At 39.4% G+C, this 20,433-nt stretch overlaps 1 protein-coding gene across 5 annotated transcripts in view; it reads right to left on the bottom strand.

Annotated features, from left to right (window-relative positions):
* LOC149818947 (SKP1-like protein 21) overlaps positions 1–19,468 on the bottom strand; it is a 79,105-nt gene extending 59,637 nt beyond the window's left edge. The window contains exons 1-8 of one of the 5 annotated variants that reach the window (XM_089984083.1): positions 19,334–19,468; positions 18,681–18,868; positions 18,048–18,272; positions 17,719–17,910; positions 17,527–17,637; positions 17,073–17,148; positions 14,572–14,675; positions 14,296–14,471 (exon numbers count right to left, since the gene is read on the bottom strand). In XM_089984083.1, the coding sequence (XP_089840209.1) occupies positions 14,296–14,471; positions 14,572–14,675; positions 17,073–17,148; positions 17,527–17,637; positions 17,719–17,910; positions 18,048–18,272; positions 18,681–18,707 (911 nt within the window). In that variant the 5' untranslated portion in view covers positions 18,708–18,868; positions 19,334–19,468. The remainder of the gene's footprint in view (positions 1–14,295; positions 14,472–14,571; positions 14,676–17,072; positions 17,149–17,526; positions 17,638–17,718; positions 17,911–18,047; positions 18,273–18,680; positions 18,869–19,333) is intronic. The other 4 variants (XM_089984084.1, XM_089984086.1, XM_089984087.1 and 1 more) reach the window with 4 other exon arrangements.
* Between the last annotated feature and the right edge of the window lie 965 nt (positions 19,469–20,433).

Genomic DNA, 20,433 nt, shown 5'->3' with positions numbered 1-20,433 from the left:
TTGAACTAGATGCTAAAAAAAGAAAATAAAAAAAATAGAAAAAGAAAATAATAAAAGAAAATATAATAATATTAAATAATATATATATATATATATTGCAGTTTACATTTTAACACTCCCCTTCAAACTTACGGTACAATGAGCGAAAGTTTGTCTAAGAGAAAGTGAAATCTGGGAGCAGCGAGAGGCTTGGTGAAGAAGTCTGCTAATTGATATTCTGATGTAACATATGGCAGATCAATAGTTCCATGTAAGTATTCCTCTCTGACATACTGACAGTCCATCTCAATGTGTTTAGTGCGCTCATGGAATGTCCGGTTGCTTGCAATGTAGATCGCACTTTTGTTGTCACAGCACATCTTTGAAGCTTGCATTGCTTTAGCTCCCATATCCGCTAGCAATCGTCTAAGCCAAACAACCTCCATAGTGGTGGTTGCCATGGCTCTGTATTCAGCTTCGGTGGAGGAAAGAGAGACTTTATGCTGCTTCTTGCACCTCCACGAAATTAAGGTTTCACCTAGGAACACACAAAAACCAGTAGTTGAGTGTCTATTATTGGGATCACCTCCCCAGTCAGCATCAGTATATGCAATTAAATTTAATGAAGATGAAGCAGACAAGAAGAGTCCTCGTGAAAGAGAGGATTTTAAGTATCTAATAATACGCAAAATCGCTCTCATGTGCACGGAGGTGGGAGCATGCTGAAACTGACTGACTGTATGAACCGCATGAGTTATATCTGGCCTAGTAATGGAAAGATAAGAAAGAGCTCCAACAAGATGTCTATAAGGAGTAGGATTGTAAAACCCGCATTTAAAAAAAAAAAAAAAAATTGTTTTGGACCCGACCCGGGACCCTTTTTTTTTTAGGGTTTTAATAACTCGACACAGGAGAAAGGGTTTTGTTAAAACCCTTTCCCCTGTGCGCCGCACCCTCCACCCCGCCTGTGACCCGATAAGGGAAACCCATCGGGGTTTCCCCATTTATCGTCCCCCTAGCTCTTTAAGAGCATCGTAGGAGGGCGAGGGGAGGCACGCCTCCCCTCTCGAGCTTCCTCCCCCGCGCCGGTCTCCTTCCCTGCTGCGCCCGCCGCCGACGCCGGGAACCACCCCCCCCCCCCCCCAGGTACGCCGTTCTTCTCTTCTCCTCCCTCTTTTCTTCCTCACCCCCCTCCTTGTCACCTCGCCGAGAGGCCGGCAGGCTCACAGCCGCTGCCGCAGGCCTCCCACTGCCTCCCTGTACCATCGGGGCCCCGATAGGTGGCTTACGCAGCCCCTGTCGTCCCCTTCTCTCGCTGGGGATCGCCGGAGTGCCGGCAGGGGACCTGAGGCCCCTGCGACCCCCCTCCCTGTCACCTCGCCGGGAGGCCGGGAGGCCGGCAGGTGGTTCACAGCCACTGCCGCGGCCTCCCACCGCCTCTCTGTGTCGCCAGGGCCCCGACAGGTGGCCTACGCGGCCCCTGTCGTCCCCGTCTCCCTCTGCGATTCGCCGGAGTGCCGGCAGGGGACCGGTGGCCCCTGCGGCACCCCTTTTTCCTGCCACTTCGTGCTGTCGGCAGGGGTTGGCCCCTGCCGACCTGTGCTTTCGGCAGGGGCTGGGCCCCCTGCCGTCTGGTGCTGTCGGCAGGGGTGGCCCTTGCCGACCTGTGTTGTCGGCAGGGGCTCAGCCCCTGCCACTTCGTGCTGACGGCAGGGGTTGGCCCCTGCCGACCTGTGCTTTCGGCAGGGGGCTGGCCCCTGCCATCCTTGTGCTTCTGGCAGGGGTTGGCCCCCTGCCATCCTTATGCTTCCGGCAGGGGCTGGCCCCCTGCCATCCATTGTTTCCGGCAGGGGCTGGCCCCCTGCCATCCATTGCTGTCGGCAGGGGCTCAGCCCCTGCCACTGTGCGCCGTTGGCAGGGGCTCAGCCCCTGCCACTTGGTGGCTGTCGGCAGGGGTTGGCCCCTGCCGCTACGCTATGTTTAGGCAGGGGCTTGTTCCCCCGCCGCTTGTCTGTTTTCGGCCAGCAGGGGCACACCTCTGTTGCCTCTCTTTTCCTATAGGCAGGTTTGTCTTTCTTTTGCTCCGCATGATAATTAACGTAGCACTGTTGCAGACTTCGTATCGGACCCCCGCTCTGGCTCCGCGGCCCGAGCCTCGTATCATCTACACGCGTAGACGCACGCAGCTGCACGACATCCCGAGGTAGGGGAAAGTCGCACGAAGGGTTTGTGTGAATGAAATAAATTATAAGGATTCTGTGATAGAATAGTTTATTTGACATGCATTCTTACTCGTAGAATTTCTTAACTGGTGATTGTCTGTATGGTGTTCCCGCTCCCGTATTTGTTTTGAAATTACATGCTTATTGTGAGCTCTACGAGTAGACTCCTTGCTAGAAAGATCTTATTATTGTATTTCCGCCTTGCTCACTGTTATAAGTTACTATAGATGCATTATTGGTTATTGCCTGATGAATCTTGTATGAGACTTCTTGTTTCTTAGTATTCGAGCATGCCAAGTATAATACAGATTTTTACAAAACTTTGTGATGGGTTATCTATCGAGAAACCCACAAATTACTATCATTAGAACTGAAGACAGGTATGATACAAATAGTACTAGGGGTCATTGAGTACCTCGAAGTGATCAAGCAACTCTTTATTGATATCAATGAGATAATACCGGCCTCCACAGGCCCATTTGCTCATAAGGCAATACATGCATGAACCAAAAGTATCATAGAACATTTTATGTTGCCCTCTCATCGTAGTCGTATCTCTAGGGAGGTACAACCGTACTTTTGGACAAGTACGTCCCATGTGGGTTACGATGGTTGGGGGATGAGGTTGTAGCAACCTCGATGCGTGCAATTGGCACAATGCTGAGATCACATAAATGGTGACCTTTCGCCTTCACAGGCAAGATGCTCGAGTGGGTCTAATAGACCAGAGCATGTAGGATGGGGCGGCGGTTAAGAAAACCCCGTCGTACCCATTCGATCTTCATGGTTCATCAAGGGAGAGGATGGATGGTACAAAGACTCTGATGGACAGGTTGTTAACAACCACCCCACGGGCAAAAGACTCGGTTTCCCCAGTCATCGGAGTTAGGGGAATTGGGATTACCATAAATTATCCTAGGTGGTAACTCCCAGGCACTTCTGCAGAAGTTGGATGCATCCATGGGCCACGAATGCCTTTGAGGATTTACTCTCTTGGTCACTGACCGTCCCCTTAGGAGCGGACTCAGTCAGCCATCCGGGTTAATGAAAACACCTGACATAATAAACCCCCGGATCGGTCTCGGCTGTTTCTACGTTTCGCGTCTGTGCGTACCCACAGGCCAGTTAATATCAGAACTTAAAGAATATATTCAGGAATAGATATAGAGGACTGAGACTTACACTGTTTCTCTTTGCACTTATTACATTTGCTAGAATAGACTACAACTGCTTTAATTGCTTAAATATCATAATTGCTGATCTCATGAATGTTCTGTTTTATTTTCATTCTACTTATCTGTTCGTGCACCTACTAGTTTGTTATGAAACTGACCCATTTCATTAGCAGGTGAGGAGTAGGATTTCACTGGCGGCCGATGGCGTGGTGTAAACGTGATCAAGATTCATTTTCTTTCTGCTGGCGGCTTGACTCTGGGACTTTTTGGAGTTTTTCTTAGATTTATTGAACTTTGGAATAAAAGGCTCATTTTGTAATAAACTGCAGATTTTAATCGATTGCCTTATTTCTTAAATTTCTTTAAGATGTTGTACATGTGAATGATGGTTTTTCACCTAACGTACCCAGGATTGTTGACTTGTGTTCCTTTCTAAATGCCTTCCGCTGTTGTTTTTAAATATTAAACTTTAAATCTTTGAAAGGGTTTTTCGATAAGGTTTTCGAAATCACAAGTCGAAATTTTGGGGCGTTACAAGGATCATCAAGAAGTTCTCCATCATCAATTTTCATTTTAACATTGACAACTTCTGGAGTGTCTACTTTCTTATCATCTGTAATTCCAGACCTGGAAACGATATCAAGAGCAAATTTATATTAAGATATCAAATACCCTCGAGGGGAATAAGCAACTTCAATGCCTAAAAAATATCTTAATAAACCTAAGTCAGTCATTTCAAAGTGAGTTTTAAGAAGAGATTTGATATTTGCAACTCCCTGTTTGTCGCCTCCGGTGATGATCATATCGTCTACATAGAGAAAAAGAATAATGATGCCTGCATCAGATTTCTTAACAAACAAAGCAGTGTCAGTTAAACAAGGTTGAAAACCAATATCAAACATAACATGACTAAATCGGTCATACCAGACTTTTGGAGCCTGTTTAAGACCATAAAGAGCTTTTTCTAGACGAAGAGCTTTACCCTTAGGGATACTAATACCAGGTGGGGCTTTCATGTATACTTCTTCAACGAGATTCCCATTCAGGAAAGCATTTTTGACATCTAATTGAAAGATAGGCCATGTTCTGATGGAGGCCAAGGCTATTAAAGTTCTAACAGTGGTCATACGGGTCACAGGAGCAAATGTTTCTTCATAATCGATGTCATACTCTTGGGCATATCATTTTGCTACTAAACGGGCCTTATATCTTTCCAGGGTCCCATCACTTTTGGTTTTGACTTTGTATACCCACCTACAACCTATAGGCTTCTTACCCGGAGGGATATCTTATATCGTCCAAGTATTGGCCTTTTCTAATGCATCCAATTCTATTTTCATGGCTTCTATCCATTCTATATGATTTTTGGCTTGAGAATAGGATGATGGTTCAACATATGATTGTATTAATGTAATGGCGGCCCTATACGTGGGTGAAAAAGATTCATAAGACACAATTTTTTTGGAGGTTTAGAGATTCTAGACGTTCTTCTAGGTGAGACTTCAGAGTATTTTTGTAATGCACATGAAAGATTTTGCTCTCTACGTCTTGAATATTGTAGACTAACATCCCTATGAATTTGCTCTTCATTATCATCATTTTCAACAACAATAGGACTTTGATCATTGTCAAGGTCACATCCAACATCACATTCATTGGATTTTGAAGTTGGATCAATTAAAAACGAGTATTCAGTGACATCCTTGGATTTTTCAAATTCAAAGAAGCTTTCTTTTTCCAAAAAAGATACATTTCTTGACACATATAATTTGTCATTTTGAAAATCGAAACACCTGTAGCCTTTTTTATTATCAGCATATCCTAAAAAGGCACGTATGATTGCACGAGGAGAGAGTTTGTCATTTCTGTTGGTGAAAACAAAACATTTGCATCCAAAGACTCTTAATCTAGAATAATCTGGAGTTAAATTAACAAGCTTTTCTATTGGAGTTGTATTCTTTAATGAGGAAGATGACATCCTATTAAAGAGGTAGGTGGCAGTTAGGACCGCTTCAGCCCAAAAACTTTTTGGAACTTGATTTGCAATTAGCAATGTCGTAGTAGTTTCCATAATGTGTCGATGTTTGCGTTCGGCTAGGCCATTTTGTTGTGGAGTTTGTGGACATGATCTTTGATGTGTAATACCATGTAAATTGATATAGTCTTTGAATTTGTTGGACATAAATTCTCTCCTTGAATCAGTGCGAAAAATAGAAATATCATTTTGAAACTTATTTTTAACCATTTTATAAAATATTTGGAAGTTAGCAAAGACATCAGATTTATGTTTAAGAAAATAAATCCAAGTATGTCTAGAAAAGTCATCAACAAAAATGACATAATATGTATAACCACCTTTGGAAATAACTGGTACGGGGCCCCAAACATCCGAATGTATTAACTCAAGTGGTCGTGAGGAAACAAAAGTTCTACTAAGAAATGGTCACCTTTTCATTTTGCCAAGAATGCAGTCTTTACAAGAAAAATTTTCAGAATTACAAAATTTTTCCAAACTTGGAAAATTGAATTTTAGATATACGAGGATGGCCAAGCCTTTTGTGCCATAAATCCAATTCTAATTTCTGAATATTATAACAAAATGCATTCTTGGGTAATTCCAAAAAGTCCATGTAATAAAGTCCTCCTTCTCTATGGCCTTCCCCAATCAGCTTCCCTGACTGGCGATCCTGTACCCAACAACCATGAGAAGAGAAGGAGATATTACATCCATAATCAGATATTTGCGAGACAGATAAGAGATTCAAATTAAGTTTAGGGATATATCTAACTTCTGGGATAAAAAATCTTTTGGATTTTTGAAGATTTTCAAAACATCCTATTCCTTTTACTTCAAGAGATGTGCCATCGGCTGTAAAAACCTTTGACACACTTCAGTTATTTTTAAGACATTCGGAGAGACTATTAACATTTGGGGTCATATGAAAAGAAGCACCAGAATCTAAAAGCTAAGGAAAGTTACCTGGACCGGAGAAAGATGCAACTGCCGCTCCAGTTGAGGCTTCGGTTGAGGAGGATACCCCTTTGAGAAGAGGTTGAAGGATTTCCATCAGTTGAGCCATAGACACAGGTGCATCTTGATCTTTTGACTCGGATTCAACAGATGAAACTCTTTTTTCTTCTCTTCTTTTTAACTTTGGACATTGAGGCTTATAGTGCCCCGGTTCATGACAATGATGATAAATAACTTTTCTTTTATCAAAGTCGCAGTTTTGCCTTCCAAAATGAGGCGGCTTGTAAGTACGAGTATGATTCCCCGGTCTAGATACAGCTAAAACGGAGTCATCATCAACTTTTGGAGTATTTTTTTTAAGTCTATTTTCCTCCATAGTGAGCTCTTCTATAGTATCAACAATAGAAGGAATTTTTCCACGATGCAAAAGGGCCGATTTGGTGGATTCAAACTCCGGCCTTAGACCATTCACAAATTGATAGAAATGTTCCATATCGAGTTGCTTTTGGCGAAGCTCGATATCTTCGGCACAATGCCATTTGGGATCAAGAAGAGTCAACTCTTCCCAAAGTTCGGACAACTCATTATAATATTCTCGAATAGTTTTATCTTTTTGAGTCATTGTCCGAACTTTATCTTGTAAATTGCATACATGTGCAATATCTTTAAGGGAATACATGTTTTTGAGGTATTCCCAAGCCTTATCGGCATGCTCAAACTTAGCTAGACTAGAGCATTTTTTAATGTTTATGCTATTGATGAGCCATGACATAATTTTTGCATGCCCTATCCTCCATTCTTTCCATTTCTTTTCATAAGTGGCTAACGCCTTACTCTTCTCTTCTTCCGTTAGAGGAACCTCTTTATCACCCTCTTTCTTGGTAAGAGATAGTTTAGGTTCCAAATCGGAACCATCCACTATACCCCATAAACCTTTTCCCCAAATGTGGTGCTTCATAATCGAAACCCACATTACATAGTTAGTATCATTTAGCTTCATAAGAATGATGGTGATCTTATCATTGTCATCCATCTTTTACAAGGGTAAGAGAGGAAAAAAATAGGAGGAGAGAGAGAGAAAAATAAAAAGAAAAGAAAAAGAGTAGACAAAGGAATAAGAGAGGATACAAAACCAAATTTTTTTGTAGCACAAGTTCGCCTTTCTTCAAACAAATCTTCTTGAGCCAAGAACAAGGTGATAAAACACCGTTTGTAAATGTGGCACGGAAATCGAGGCAGAAGCACTTCAAGATCTAAGGATTTCGTAGTTCTGATACCATGTAATGAAATGGTGGTCTTCAACAAATCCACGAATAACTCACAAACAAGTGTCTATTGGAGACACTACAAGCATGACCCTTAAAAGGGTATAAAAGGAAGAACACTTAAAAATAAATAATACTTTATTCATGAACAAAATGCTTAAGAAGCATAGTAGTTTACATTGAAGGGGTTCACCCCTATATATACAAAAAAGTGGAAGAGAGAGGAGAGCTCATTTTGAGCTCTCCAAAAGAGACGTTGGAAGTCAAACGTCTCTTAATATAGCTGTTGGACTACGGTCCAACAACATTTATTATTATAGCTGTTGGACTATAGTCCAACAACATTTATTATAGCTGCCAACCGCTATTTGCACAGTCAAGTTCCAATTGACTGGATCAAATATCTAGTTTCTATTGAACTAGATGCTAAAAAAGAAAATAAAGAAAAATAGAAAAAGAAAATAATAAAAGAAAATATAATATATATATATATATTACAGTTTACATTTTAACAGAAAAGACATTACCATTCGGTGTTGGTGGAAGTTCTGCAACCCATTGATGTCTGTGAACCATACTTAACATCAATACAGAGCCCATATCAGGAACCATACTTAACATTGTATTGATGATTCACAATTTTTTATGATTCTATTTTACCTTTAAAAGTTGCTTTCAAAGTTCCTGAAGCTGTTTACCAAGCTTATTGTGTTTTTGTCTACTGATACATTGTCATTTAACCTTGACAGATTACTGGCCATTCATTACCATTGTCATTCAAGGGGAGTCCGTACTGGATGGCCCCTGAGGTCAGGCCATTAATTTCATAGTCTTTTTCTGCTTGCATGTGACCTGCCAGTGGTTTTGTTGTCTGATTTGATTAACTGACCAGGTTATTAGAAATTCAAATGGTTGTAATCTTGCTGTGGATGTATGGAGCCTTGGATGTACTGTGTTGGAGATGGCCACAACGAATCCACCATGGAGCCAGTATGAGGGGGTGAGTGTGGTTCTTGTTAATGCAAGTTGAAGCTTTTCAAAGTAATAACAAATGTATTTCAAAGGTGAACTATATTATGTGATTGTGTGCATGCATAGATGCTAGATTACCTGCTGTCTACATGTACGGGTGCATGCCATGCACTTGATTACCTGGATCCATTGGTAAATGCAGCTGCATCAGCTTATATTATGTGATTGTGAACTCCCTGTTTGTCGCCTCCGGTGATGATCATATCGTCCACATAGAGAAGAAGAATAATAATGCCTGCATCAGATTTCTTAACAAACAAAGCAGTGTCAGTTAAACAAGGTTGAAAACCAATATCAAGCATAACATGACTAAATCGGTCATACCAGGCTTTTATAGCCTGTTTAAGACCATAAAGAGCTTTTTCTAGACGAAGAGCTTTACCCTTAGGGATACTAATACCAGGTGGGGCTTCCATGTATACTTCTTCAACGAGATTCCCATTCAGGAAAGCATTTTTGACATCTAATTGAAAGATAGGCCATGTTCTGATGGAGGCCAAGGCTATTAAAGTTCTAACAGTGGTCATACGGGCCATAGGAGCAAATGTTTCTTCATAATCGATGTCATACTCTTGGGCATATCTTTTTGCTACTAAACGGGCCTTATATTTTTCCAGGGTCCCATCACTTTTGGTTTTGACTTTGTATACCCACCTACAACCTATAGGTTTCTTACCTGGAGGAATATCTTGTATCGTCCAAGTATTGGCCTTTTCTAGTGCATCCAATTCTATTTTCATGGCTTCTATCCATTCTATATGATTTTTTGCTTGAGAATAGGATGATGGTGCAACATATGATTGTATTAATGTAATGGCGGCCCTATACGTGGGTGAAAAAGATTCATAAGACACAAATTTTTCTGGAGGTTTAGAGATTCTAGACGTTCTTCTAGGTGAGACTTCAGAGTATTTTTGTAATGCACATGAAAGATTTTGCTCTCTACGTCTTGAATATTGTAGACTAACATCCCTATGGATTTGCTCTTCATTATCATCATTTTCAACAACAATAGGACTTTGATCATTGTCAAGGTCACATCCAACATCACATTCATTGGATTTTGAAGTTGGATAAATTAAAAACGAGTATTCAGTGACATCCTTGGATTTTTCAAATTCAAAGAAGCTTTCCTTTTCCAAAAAAGATACATTTCTTGACACATATAATTTGTCATTTTGAAAATCGAAACACCTGTAGCCTTTTTTATTATCAGCATATCCTAAAAAGGCACATGGGATTGCACGAGGAGAGAGTTTATCATTTCTGTTGGTGAAAACAAAACATTTGCATCCAAAGACTCTTAATCTAGAATAATCTGGAGTTAAATTAACAAGCTTTTCTATTGGAGTTGTATTCTTTAATGAGGAAGATGACATCCTATTAATGAGGTAGGTGGCAGTTAGGACCTCTTCAGCCCAAAAACTTTTTGGAACTTGATTTGCAATTAGCAATGTCCTAGTAGTTTCCATAATGTGCCGATGTTTGCATTCGGCTAGGCCATTTTGTTGTGGAGTTTGTGGACATGATCTTTGATGTGTAATACCATGTAAATTGAGATAGTCTTTGAATTCGTTGGACATAAATTCTCCCCCTGAATCAATGCGAAAAACAGAAATATCATTTTGAAACTTATTTTTAACCATTTTATGAAATATTTGGAAGTTAGCAAAGACATCAGATTTATGTTTAAGAAAATAAATCCAAGTATGTCTAGAAAAGTCATCAACAAAAATGACATAATATGTATAACCACCTTTGGAAATAACTGGTGCGGGGCCCCAAACATCCGAATCTATTGACTCAAGTGGTCGTGAGGAAACAAAAGTTCTACTAAGAAATTGTAATCTTTTCATTTTGCCAAGAATGCAGTCTTTACAAGAAAAATTTTCAGAATTACAAAATTTTTCCAAACTTGGAAAATATTGAATTTTAGACATATGAGGATGGCCAAGCCTTTTGTGCCATAAATCCAATTCTAATTTCTGAATATTATAACAAAATGCATTCTTGGGTAATTCCAAAAAGTCCATGTAATAAAGTCTTCCTTCTCTATGGCCTTCCCCAATCAGCTTCCCTGACTGGCGATCCTGTACCCAACAACCATGAGAAGAGAAGGAGATATTACATCCATAATCAGATATTTGCGAGACAGATAAGAGATTCAAATTAAGTTTAGGGATATATCTAACTTCTGGGATAAAAAATCTTTTGGATTTTTGAAGATTTTCAAAACATCCTATTCCTTTTACTTCGAGAGATGTGCCATCGGCTGTAAAAACCTTTGACACACTTGAGTTATTTTTAAGACATTCAGATAGACTATTAACATTTGGGGTCATATGAAAAGAAGCACCAGAATCTAAAAGCTAAGGAAAGTTACCTGGACCGGAGAAAGATGCAACTGCCGCTCCAGTTGAGGCTTCGGTTGAGGAGGATACCCCTTTGAGAAGAGGTTGAAGGATTTCCATCAGTTGAGCCATAGACACAGGTGCATCTTGATCTTTTGACTCAGATTCAACAGATGCAACTCTTTTTTCTTCTCTTCTTTTTAACTTTGGACATTGAGGCCTATAGTGCCCCGGTTCATGACAATGATGACAAATAACTTTTCTTTTATCAAAGTCGCCGTTTTGCCTTCCAAAATGAGGCGGCTTGTAAGTACGAGTATGATTCCCCGGTCTAGATACAGCTAAAACGGAGTCATCATCAACTTTTGGAGTACTTTTTCTAAGTCTATTTTCCTCCATAGTGAGCTCTTCTATAGTATCAACAATAGAAGGAATTTTTCCACGATGTAAAAGGGCCGATTTGGTGGATTCAAACTCCGGCCTTAGACCATTCACAAATTGATAGAAATGTTTCATATCGAGTTGCTTTTAGCGAAGCTCGATGTCTTCGGCACAATGCCATTTGGGCTCAAGAAGAGCCAACTCTTCCCAAAGTTCGGACAACTCATTATAATATTCTCGAATAGTTTTATCTTTTTGAGTCATTGTCCGGACTTTATCTTGTAAATTGCATACATGTGCAATATCTTTAAGGGAATACATGTTTTTGAGGTATTCCCAAGCCTTATCGGCATGCTCAAACTTAGCTAGACTAGAGCATTTTTTAATGTCTATGCTATTGATGAGCCATGACATAATTTTTGCATGCCCTATCCTCCATTCTTTCCATTTCTTTTCATAAGTGGCTAACGCCTTACTCTTCTCTTCTTCCGTTAGAGGAACCTCTTTATCACCCTCTTTCTTGGTAAGAGATAGTTTAGGTTCCAAATCGGAACCATCCACTATACCCCATAAACCTTTTCCCCAAATGTGGTGCTTCATAATCGAAGCCCACATTACATAGTTAGTATCATTTAGCTTCATAGGAATGATGGTGATCTTATCATTGTCATCCATCTTTTACAAGGGTAAGAGAGGAATAAATAGGAGGAGAGAGAGAGAAAAATAAAAAGAAAAGAAAAAGAGTAGACAAAGGAATAAGAGAGGATACAAAACCAAATTTTTTTGTAGCACATGTTCGCCTTTCTTCAAACAAATCTTCTTGAGCCAAGAACAAGGTGATGAAACACCTTTTGTAAATGTGGCACGGAAATCGAGGCGGAAGCACTTCAAGATCTAAGGATTTCGTAGCTCTGATACCATGTAATAAAATGGTGGTCTTCAACAAATGCACAAATAACTCACAAACAAGTGTCTATTGGAGACACTACAAGCATGACCCTTGAAAGGGTATAAAGGGAAGAACACTTGAAAAATAAATAATACTTTATTCATGAACAAAATGCTTAAGAAGCATGGTTATTTACATTGAAGGGGTTCACCCCTATATATACAAAAAAATGGGAGAGAGAGGAGAGCTCATTTTGAGCTCTCCAAAAAGAGACGTTGGATTCCAATGTCTCTTAATATAGCTGTTGGACTACAGTCCAACAGCATTTATTATTATAGTTGTTGGACTATAGTCCAACAACATTTATTATAGCTGTTGGACTAAAGTCCAACAGCTACTTGCACAGTCAAGTTCCAACAGGAACTTGACTGGATCAAAATATCTAGTTTCTATTGAACTAGATGCTAAAAAAAGAAAATAAAAAAAATAGAAAAAGAAAATAATAAAAGAAAATATAATAATATTAAATAATATATATATATTGCAGTTTACATTTTAACACATAAACCATGCCAAAATTTTGGCATGATTACTTTCCCAATCCTCAATTTTGGATTGATGGTCATTGATAGCTTTGATGCGCTCATCGCCATCTAAAGCTTTTCAATCTCATTTTCGATTTTAGTGAGAACAAGAGAGGGTTCGGGAGTAGTTCCCATAACAAAACCCCAAAGTTTCTTACCTCTTAGATGATTTTTCATCGCGGAGGCCCACATGAGATAGTTGGACCCATTTAGTTTAAAAGAAAGCTCAACTTTAGAATCACGTTCCATCGGCACCAAATCCTTCCTTTCTTCTTAAAATTTGAGAGGCACACGTTCCAAGATAATAAAGAGAAGCCCAATCACCAATCGAGCTCTGATACCATGTAATGAAAAGAGGCGGAAGCTCCAATGGAGTAAAAAGCACTCTTTAAGAGTGACCTCAAGAGCCAAGAACACAAACACTAAAAGTGCACACACAAAACTCTCAAAAGCAGAAAATGACTTAAAGTCATAAGTTGGATTGATTGAAGAAAGGAAGAGAAGGGTGAAAACCCAATGCTTACAAGAGGAGAATACCTCCTCTATTTATAGAGGAGGGAGACTCAAAGAAGGGACCACAAGGGGCTCCCTTATAGTCGTTGGGAGCCCCAACGGTCAGAAATCTGACCGTTGGGGCCCCAACGACTACAAGTGTGGGGCCCTTGTGGTCTTACAAAAAGGGGAAAAAAAGAAAAAGAAAAAAGTAAAAAGAAAAAGAGAAAAAGTAAAAAAGTAAAAAAGTAAAAATACATTGTGGTTTTACAAGAATACCCCTATCGGGTATTTCACTAAAAAGGAAATTGTATATATATACATATATGTATATATATACATATATGTATATATATACTTATATATATATATATATATGAATGTATATATATAAGTATATGTATATATATATATATATATACATATTTTAACACTAGGACAGTGGCAGACCCACTGCCTAAGCCCACCATGATCTCCTCCTCAACCGCTTGCTAAAGCAGACCCACCTCCAAGCCCACCCACCATCACCACCGGCTTCACCAATGACCAAACCCACCGCCACTAAGAAAGTTATCTGTTTTAGCCCACTATTAAGCTCATTTTGACGTCCATTTTAATCAGATTCAGATTCAGTGTCTCCTCAATAGGGCCGCTGGATGCATCGGAAGAAATACCAGAGATGCATTGGTTTCGGCAAAAACCTCCTCCTGAGGATGATGTTGATTTGAGGAAATAAGGTGGGTGTTGGTGTTGCCAAAACCCACCTTATTTCATGTTTTGATTATTTCACTGGTCCCAAACAAATTTGGGAGCCGTGGATTCCACAATGCAGCTCTGGAAGCTCCGATGCAGTGCTCCAAAACAGAGCCTTGAAGTAAAAGAAAACAATGAAGGACAGCACAGGAAATAGAATTGACACGAATGACATAATACCTCACCTAAAATTCAACTCACCGGTCAAGTTTTTCCTTCATTATTGGGTCCAGGCCGTCATCAATATCATCATCAAAGTCCATCTTTGGTGAGAACTTATCATCACAAGCATCTTCTAGGTTTACCACATGAGTGGGCACCAAGAGACCATCATCAACTTCATTATTATTGTTTTCAGTAGAAAGAGATTCAGTTTCCTGGTGCACATAGATCAATAATAAAGTCAATCATTAGCAATGACCAGACAGAAATCTAGTATGAATGACAACCCTTTCAACAGAAGACCAATAAATGAACAACCTTGTGGTTTTCCTTCCCATTGCTGGAAGTATGAGCTTTTGGCAGTTCTTTCCTTCTCCGATTTTTCTTTTTTTGTTTCACAGCTCGGACTGCCTCAGAATCTGGGTTTGCCATAAGATATGGTCATGAACCAAAAAACAAAATCGGGAACAAATTCTTTATGGATGGAATAGACTAATGGAAAATTGAATGAATTCATTATGGATGGAGTTTCAAATGTAGCAAAAAATGTGCTTAATGGAAATTTGAAGGACCTAAGAATGGTTGTGTGAAGCTAATTCCAGCAGCAACCACCTCAAGGACATTACGAATTCTATCAACAAACCAAGAGATGAATTACATGAGATATGATAAAAAATTGACATGTTAAAATCAGATTATATATTTTACATGTCATGCAGTCAAAATATGGTCATGCAAACTTCACAATGTTTGGAAAAGAAGTGAACAGAAATTGATACACACAACAATAAGAAAATTAGGGAAAATTTCAAAAACACACCAACTTTTTGGCAATAATAAAAAAAGCACCTAAGTTTTCCAAAATGTTACGAAAGCACTTAAATTTTTTCGCTCCCTGCACTACCACCACCGCCACTCCTAACCTTCTAACCTTTCCTTTTTTTGCTGCCGTCACCTCCATTTCCCCACAACCACCAGCACCACTCATAACTTTTCTCATTTCTTATTGCTGCCACCACCACCTTTTTTCTCTTCTTTGACTACCACCAGCAGCTAGGGATGCACAACGAACCGAGCCAGCTCGAGCTTGGCCCGAAGCTCGTCCGCACTTTAAATGAGCCAAGCTTGTACATGGCTTTGAGGCCCGGACGAGCAAACGAGCCGAGCTTGATCAGCCTACTGAGCTCGATAAGGCTTGGTAGGCTAGATAAGGCTTGGATAAAAGTATATATATAATATGTTGGAAAAAAAATCAAAAAGTCATTGTTACCGTAATGGGTAGGGCGTTGGTCTTTTCCTCAAAAGGTGTTGAGTTTTACAACCAATACCTCTCAGCCTATATAGAAAGGCATCATAGAGAGACCCTCGTGTGAAGCTACGTACGTGCCTTAAGTTATGGAATGCATACTCTACCATAATGTCTTTGTCTTTTTATAAGACTTTTTCTAAAAGCCTAGTGTCAGAGTCAATCTTTTTTATTTCAAAATCGGTGTGTGTTTACTTTTTTTGCTATAAACAGAGCTTCGCATGCTCGACAATAAAGAGAGTCATTGTCCATTTAAAATTATGTTATTTACTTTGCCGATGCACTGTTACGTACACAGGCTACTGCTTACGCAATTTACTTAAACGATGTACTGTTTCACTGTTCCACCCCCCTTATTACGCCGAGAACAAGGACGGGGGAACATACTTAAAAAAAAAGGCGACATTTTTACTTTTACTAGAATCCAATACCAAGTATTAGATCTCCTAACCTAGCTTCATGATTAGGTAGTCCCTTTCAAGTTTCAAGAAAAAGATATAAAAAAAATGTGGTGAATTAAACGTCCTAAGATGCTTTGTACTATATCCAGTTCACGGATCAACTTACAAAACCAAGTGCAAAGGTATTAAGAGAAAGAATCTGAGCACACATATCATAAACATGAACAAACATACATACACACATATATGCATACATATGCACATGGGGAGTTGGTACATATTGTACAGAAATCAGGTATAGTACAATATATATCAAGATCATGGATTCAATTGAATGTGAATAAGGCAATACCTACTACATAAAAGTGAAGATAACATTTTGAATAGGTTTTACAAGGGAAGCCCATTTGAGGAAAGAGTAAATAGAACCAAGGAAAAGAGGAGAAATGACACAATAATTGAAACTCATACCACATATACCCTGATTTATAATGGGTTCTACAATTACATATCATCAGCATGGATAGGTATATTCTAGTATTTCTAGAGGTGACTACAGTAACAACCATTCCATAAGTTCCTATAGAGTAGCAAAATCCAGCATTCATTGCACAACAATGTCCATGAAGGATCCTGCACCCAAAAGACGAAAAAGAAAGTTCTAGTTAAACTAAAAATAGGTCTCCCAGATGTCTGGAGTGTGACATATATCTCCGAAGGATCTTAGAAGGAAAAATCTGAAGGTAAATAGGTGCATAGAAACTTAAGCAAAATAAAAGAAATGCCACAATATTTTGATAATATCAGTAATTATCTTATATTTGTTCCACAATAATACTTGATACTTTCTATGATTTAAGGTTTCTTTGTACATCAGATTTATAAATAGTTGAAATTAAATAACAAAATGAATGTGCCTTCCAACGTGAAAGCCAGGTAATGCACTAATGATTTCAAAATACCAATTGTGATTGTAGGCATTCATAAATAAGTGTTAACAAATAAATAACGATCAACCTTAAAAAGATGGCATCCAATAAACCAACAACAGCATAATATACCCAGTAAAAAAGGGCACAAAAAAAAACATAAAAACAAATGGTGCATACCTCCATCTCCTCCATTAATAAAAGATAGAAGGTCATCTAATGATCTTTCATCCACATATTCCTCAACTTCAACATTCTACAAAACACAGAAACTCATTTATTCCCAGTGTCTAAATCAAAATGCATTAGGAAGTAAACACATAAGTATATGGCTTTTAATAACAATATGCTTTTGAACAGAACAATCAGAAGCATGTCAAGATATTTCACAAAAAAGTTGTTCATCTTCCCATCCACACAATGCAATAAATATATGAACAGAGAACAGTGATAAACTCTTTAAACCAACGAGAAGCATCACATGAAATAAGCTTCTCTATTATTGACTACATACAAGTGTTAAACAAATGTAATGTTTAAAAAACCAAGCACCACAAAAATGTTTATCAAAGATCCACTTAAGATTTTTTACAGGCAGACTAAAAAGTCACAGATGCAAGTTGGACCAACTCGCCTTCAATTTTTCTTTCTCCTTAAGTTCTTTCCTCTTTCTTGCATATAGCCTATTTAATAGTCGAATGCGTGGATCATCAGCTGTATTTTTCAAAGGCTCCAGCTTTTCCTCCTGAAAACATATCTATCTGATAAGACGAATGGCAACACACAATAAGAATGGATTTAGTACATTCTTCAACAAAACAGCCACCTCTGTGAGATCATCTGGTAAATGAAACATCTCTCTTATCTCCTCTGGTGTCTTCCCTTCAATCATTCGAGATAGTGCATGGCTGGTCAAGTCAACCAACGGTTTCAATTGAAGGCTGTCAGCTGCAGATGTTAGCTCACATAACCTCTTTGTGTCCATGCGTATGAATTTCTCATCAAATGATTTCCATTCCTAAAAAGAATAAAAGATAACCTTCAGGATCAAGTTTCACAAGCATATGCATAGGCAGAAAGCTCACTGGAAATGGACACGCAAGCCCGATATGAAAGACAACGCAGAGAGACACAGAAACATCAGGCAGTTCAGACCTTGTTTGAGCGTCCAGGAACCTGATGGAAGCGGCAATAATCAAGTATCAAGCTCAAGATGGCAGGATTGACCTGAGGAGGGAGTGTGATTGCGAAGGTTTTGCCTGACCCCATACCTGTTTGGATTATTTCTCGGCATATCATGGGGCAAAACATAGCGACCTCTTCCTCAACTTGCTGGATTGATCCATCTGCTGTTTGGAGCCAGATAAACGATTTCATGGACTGCCAAAAATCATAGTCGGAAAACCATTTCTCAATTTATAAACCGCATTTGATGAAATCCTAAACACAAACTACCACATGGCCAATGATAATAAAAATCAGCACATACACCAACAAGAACAGATAATAGTAAAACACCTTGCTATGATTGACTAATGAAATTTGTCGCCCTGTAAATGTTTCATAATTCATAAAATATGCATACTCATGAACACATCTGCGTTAGTTTTTAACAACCATAAACTTCTTGAGAGAACACAATTACGCCAGTGTAATATACACCCAAGAATATCAATCATGAAATAGTAGTACCATCATCAACATTAACAATCAAATTATACTGCATTACCGCAATTACATAATGAACAAGAACAAAGACAAACAGTTGGAGCTTGCACACGCACATACCTCGGGTTTAATGACCTCCATATTCATATACTACCACCAAACAAGGGCACTAGAACACCATTCCCCAGCTGAAGTGCGATGGAAATCAACGCTTCTCGCTTCCAACAATTTCACGCCGACGCCAACCAACCGCGTTCGTCCCTCACGACCATGGCTAAGAAAATGAAAATTTAGACTAGACGGCGTATCTAAAAATCCAAAACAAACAAAGAACAGACCATATAGATCAAAGCACTATCGTCACGCTTAAGACCCAGTCGAGACCGCCACAGCAATAAGACCTCGTTACTACAGAAAACGACCCACCCTCCATAGAAGCACGAAATACCAAGTTACCAACAAAAGAAAGACGCATTAAAAGGAAGAAAAAACAAAGAAGAAACGAACCAAAAAATCTGAACCACCATCTCAAACTCCCCTAAATCCAACCCAAAAAAATGAGCACCCATCGTCCATTTTGAAGAAAACAAATCGAGGGGACTCTTGCAATAACCCAAAAAACACCAACCAAGACGTTCTCATCGACACCCATCACCGGAAATTCCCAGAAAATGGAAAACCAAACGGTTTTCCCTCGGGAAATTTTCTGGTGGTGGACAACGGATCGGGGGCTTCAAGAAGAAAAGGGAGGGAAATGGAGAAGATTTAGGTACCTGGGAACGAGAAGGGAGCACCTTTTGAAATTCGGAAGTAGTTTTCACGCCGGTTTGGAGAGATAGAGAGAGAGAGAGTATAACGAAAAGTGGGAGCAGATTGTCGTGTAAATGTGGGGAGTTAAGACAGTTTTTAAACCCTCTCTCTCTCTATTTTGTTACTATTTATTGTTGTTGGTGTCACACACACTCTCTCTCTCTCTCTCTCTCTCAACACCGTACGGAGCAGTGTTGTCAGTATCGGTATCGGCCCTGTATCGTTTGGCCAACTATTCAGGTGAATCGGTCTATACCGATATTTAAGTGAATCCGTTTTGAATCGGAAAAAAAAAACTGAAAACTCAATCAGAACATAACACGTAGTAAAGCCATTTTATTAAAAATTAGTCAATTCATGTAAAGCGTATCGATTTTCTGCCTATACGATATGTATCGCCAGGCCGATACGAATCGATACTGAACAATGGTAAGAAGATCCTGGAAGCCGATCAGGTCATGCTGAACATGAGCGTTTTTTGCTCGTGCCAACATCGTGGCCATCCCATTTGCATTTCAAAAAGGTCAAAAGTCAACAAAACCACGTGGCATTCATCCAAAATGCAAACAGACGGCCACGATGTCGGCATGAGCAAAAACGCTCATTTTCAGCATGACGTGATCTGCTTTCGAAGATCCTCCACGTCCTAAATGTGGGACCCACGCCCTAATTTTTAGGGACCTTTGATGATTGGTAAGAGTTTCTGATGGCTGCCTGACAGGTTAGGGATATAGTCGGATCGGATTCGGGTATATCTTGTCGGATATCAGATTGGGACTCAAACTGCATAGCTTATATGTATCCCAAATCCGGTTAGAGTATATGCCCTAATAAATTTGACCTATATATACGATTTGGGCTGGATGTTGTTGCACTTTAAGTGGGATTCAGATTCAAACTAAGATGTGAAAATATTACAGCCAAATCGGAGACCAATTAGCATTTGGATCTGGTTTTGCTTACCAGAACCGATTAAACAGATTTGGGACTGATGGATATCTGGCTCAAACCCCAACAAGTGGACCTCGCTATTGAGCATGACAAGATTGTTAAATCAGCCGAA

Source organism: Nuphar pumila, chromosome 13 (genome assembly GCF_984573655.1).
Source record: "Nuphar pumila chromosome 13, dmNupPumi1.hap1.1, whole genome shotgun sequence".
Lineage (NCBI taxonomy): Eukaryota > Viridiplantae > Streptophyta > Magnoliopsida > Nymphaeales > Nymphaeaceae > Nuphar > Nuphar pumila.
This window is presented reverse-complemented; position numbering and strand designations above follow the sequence as displayed.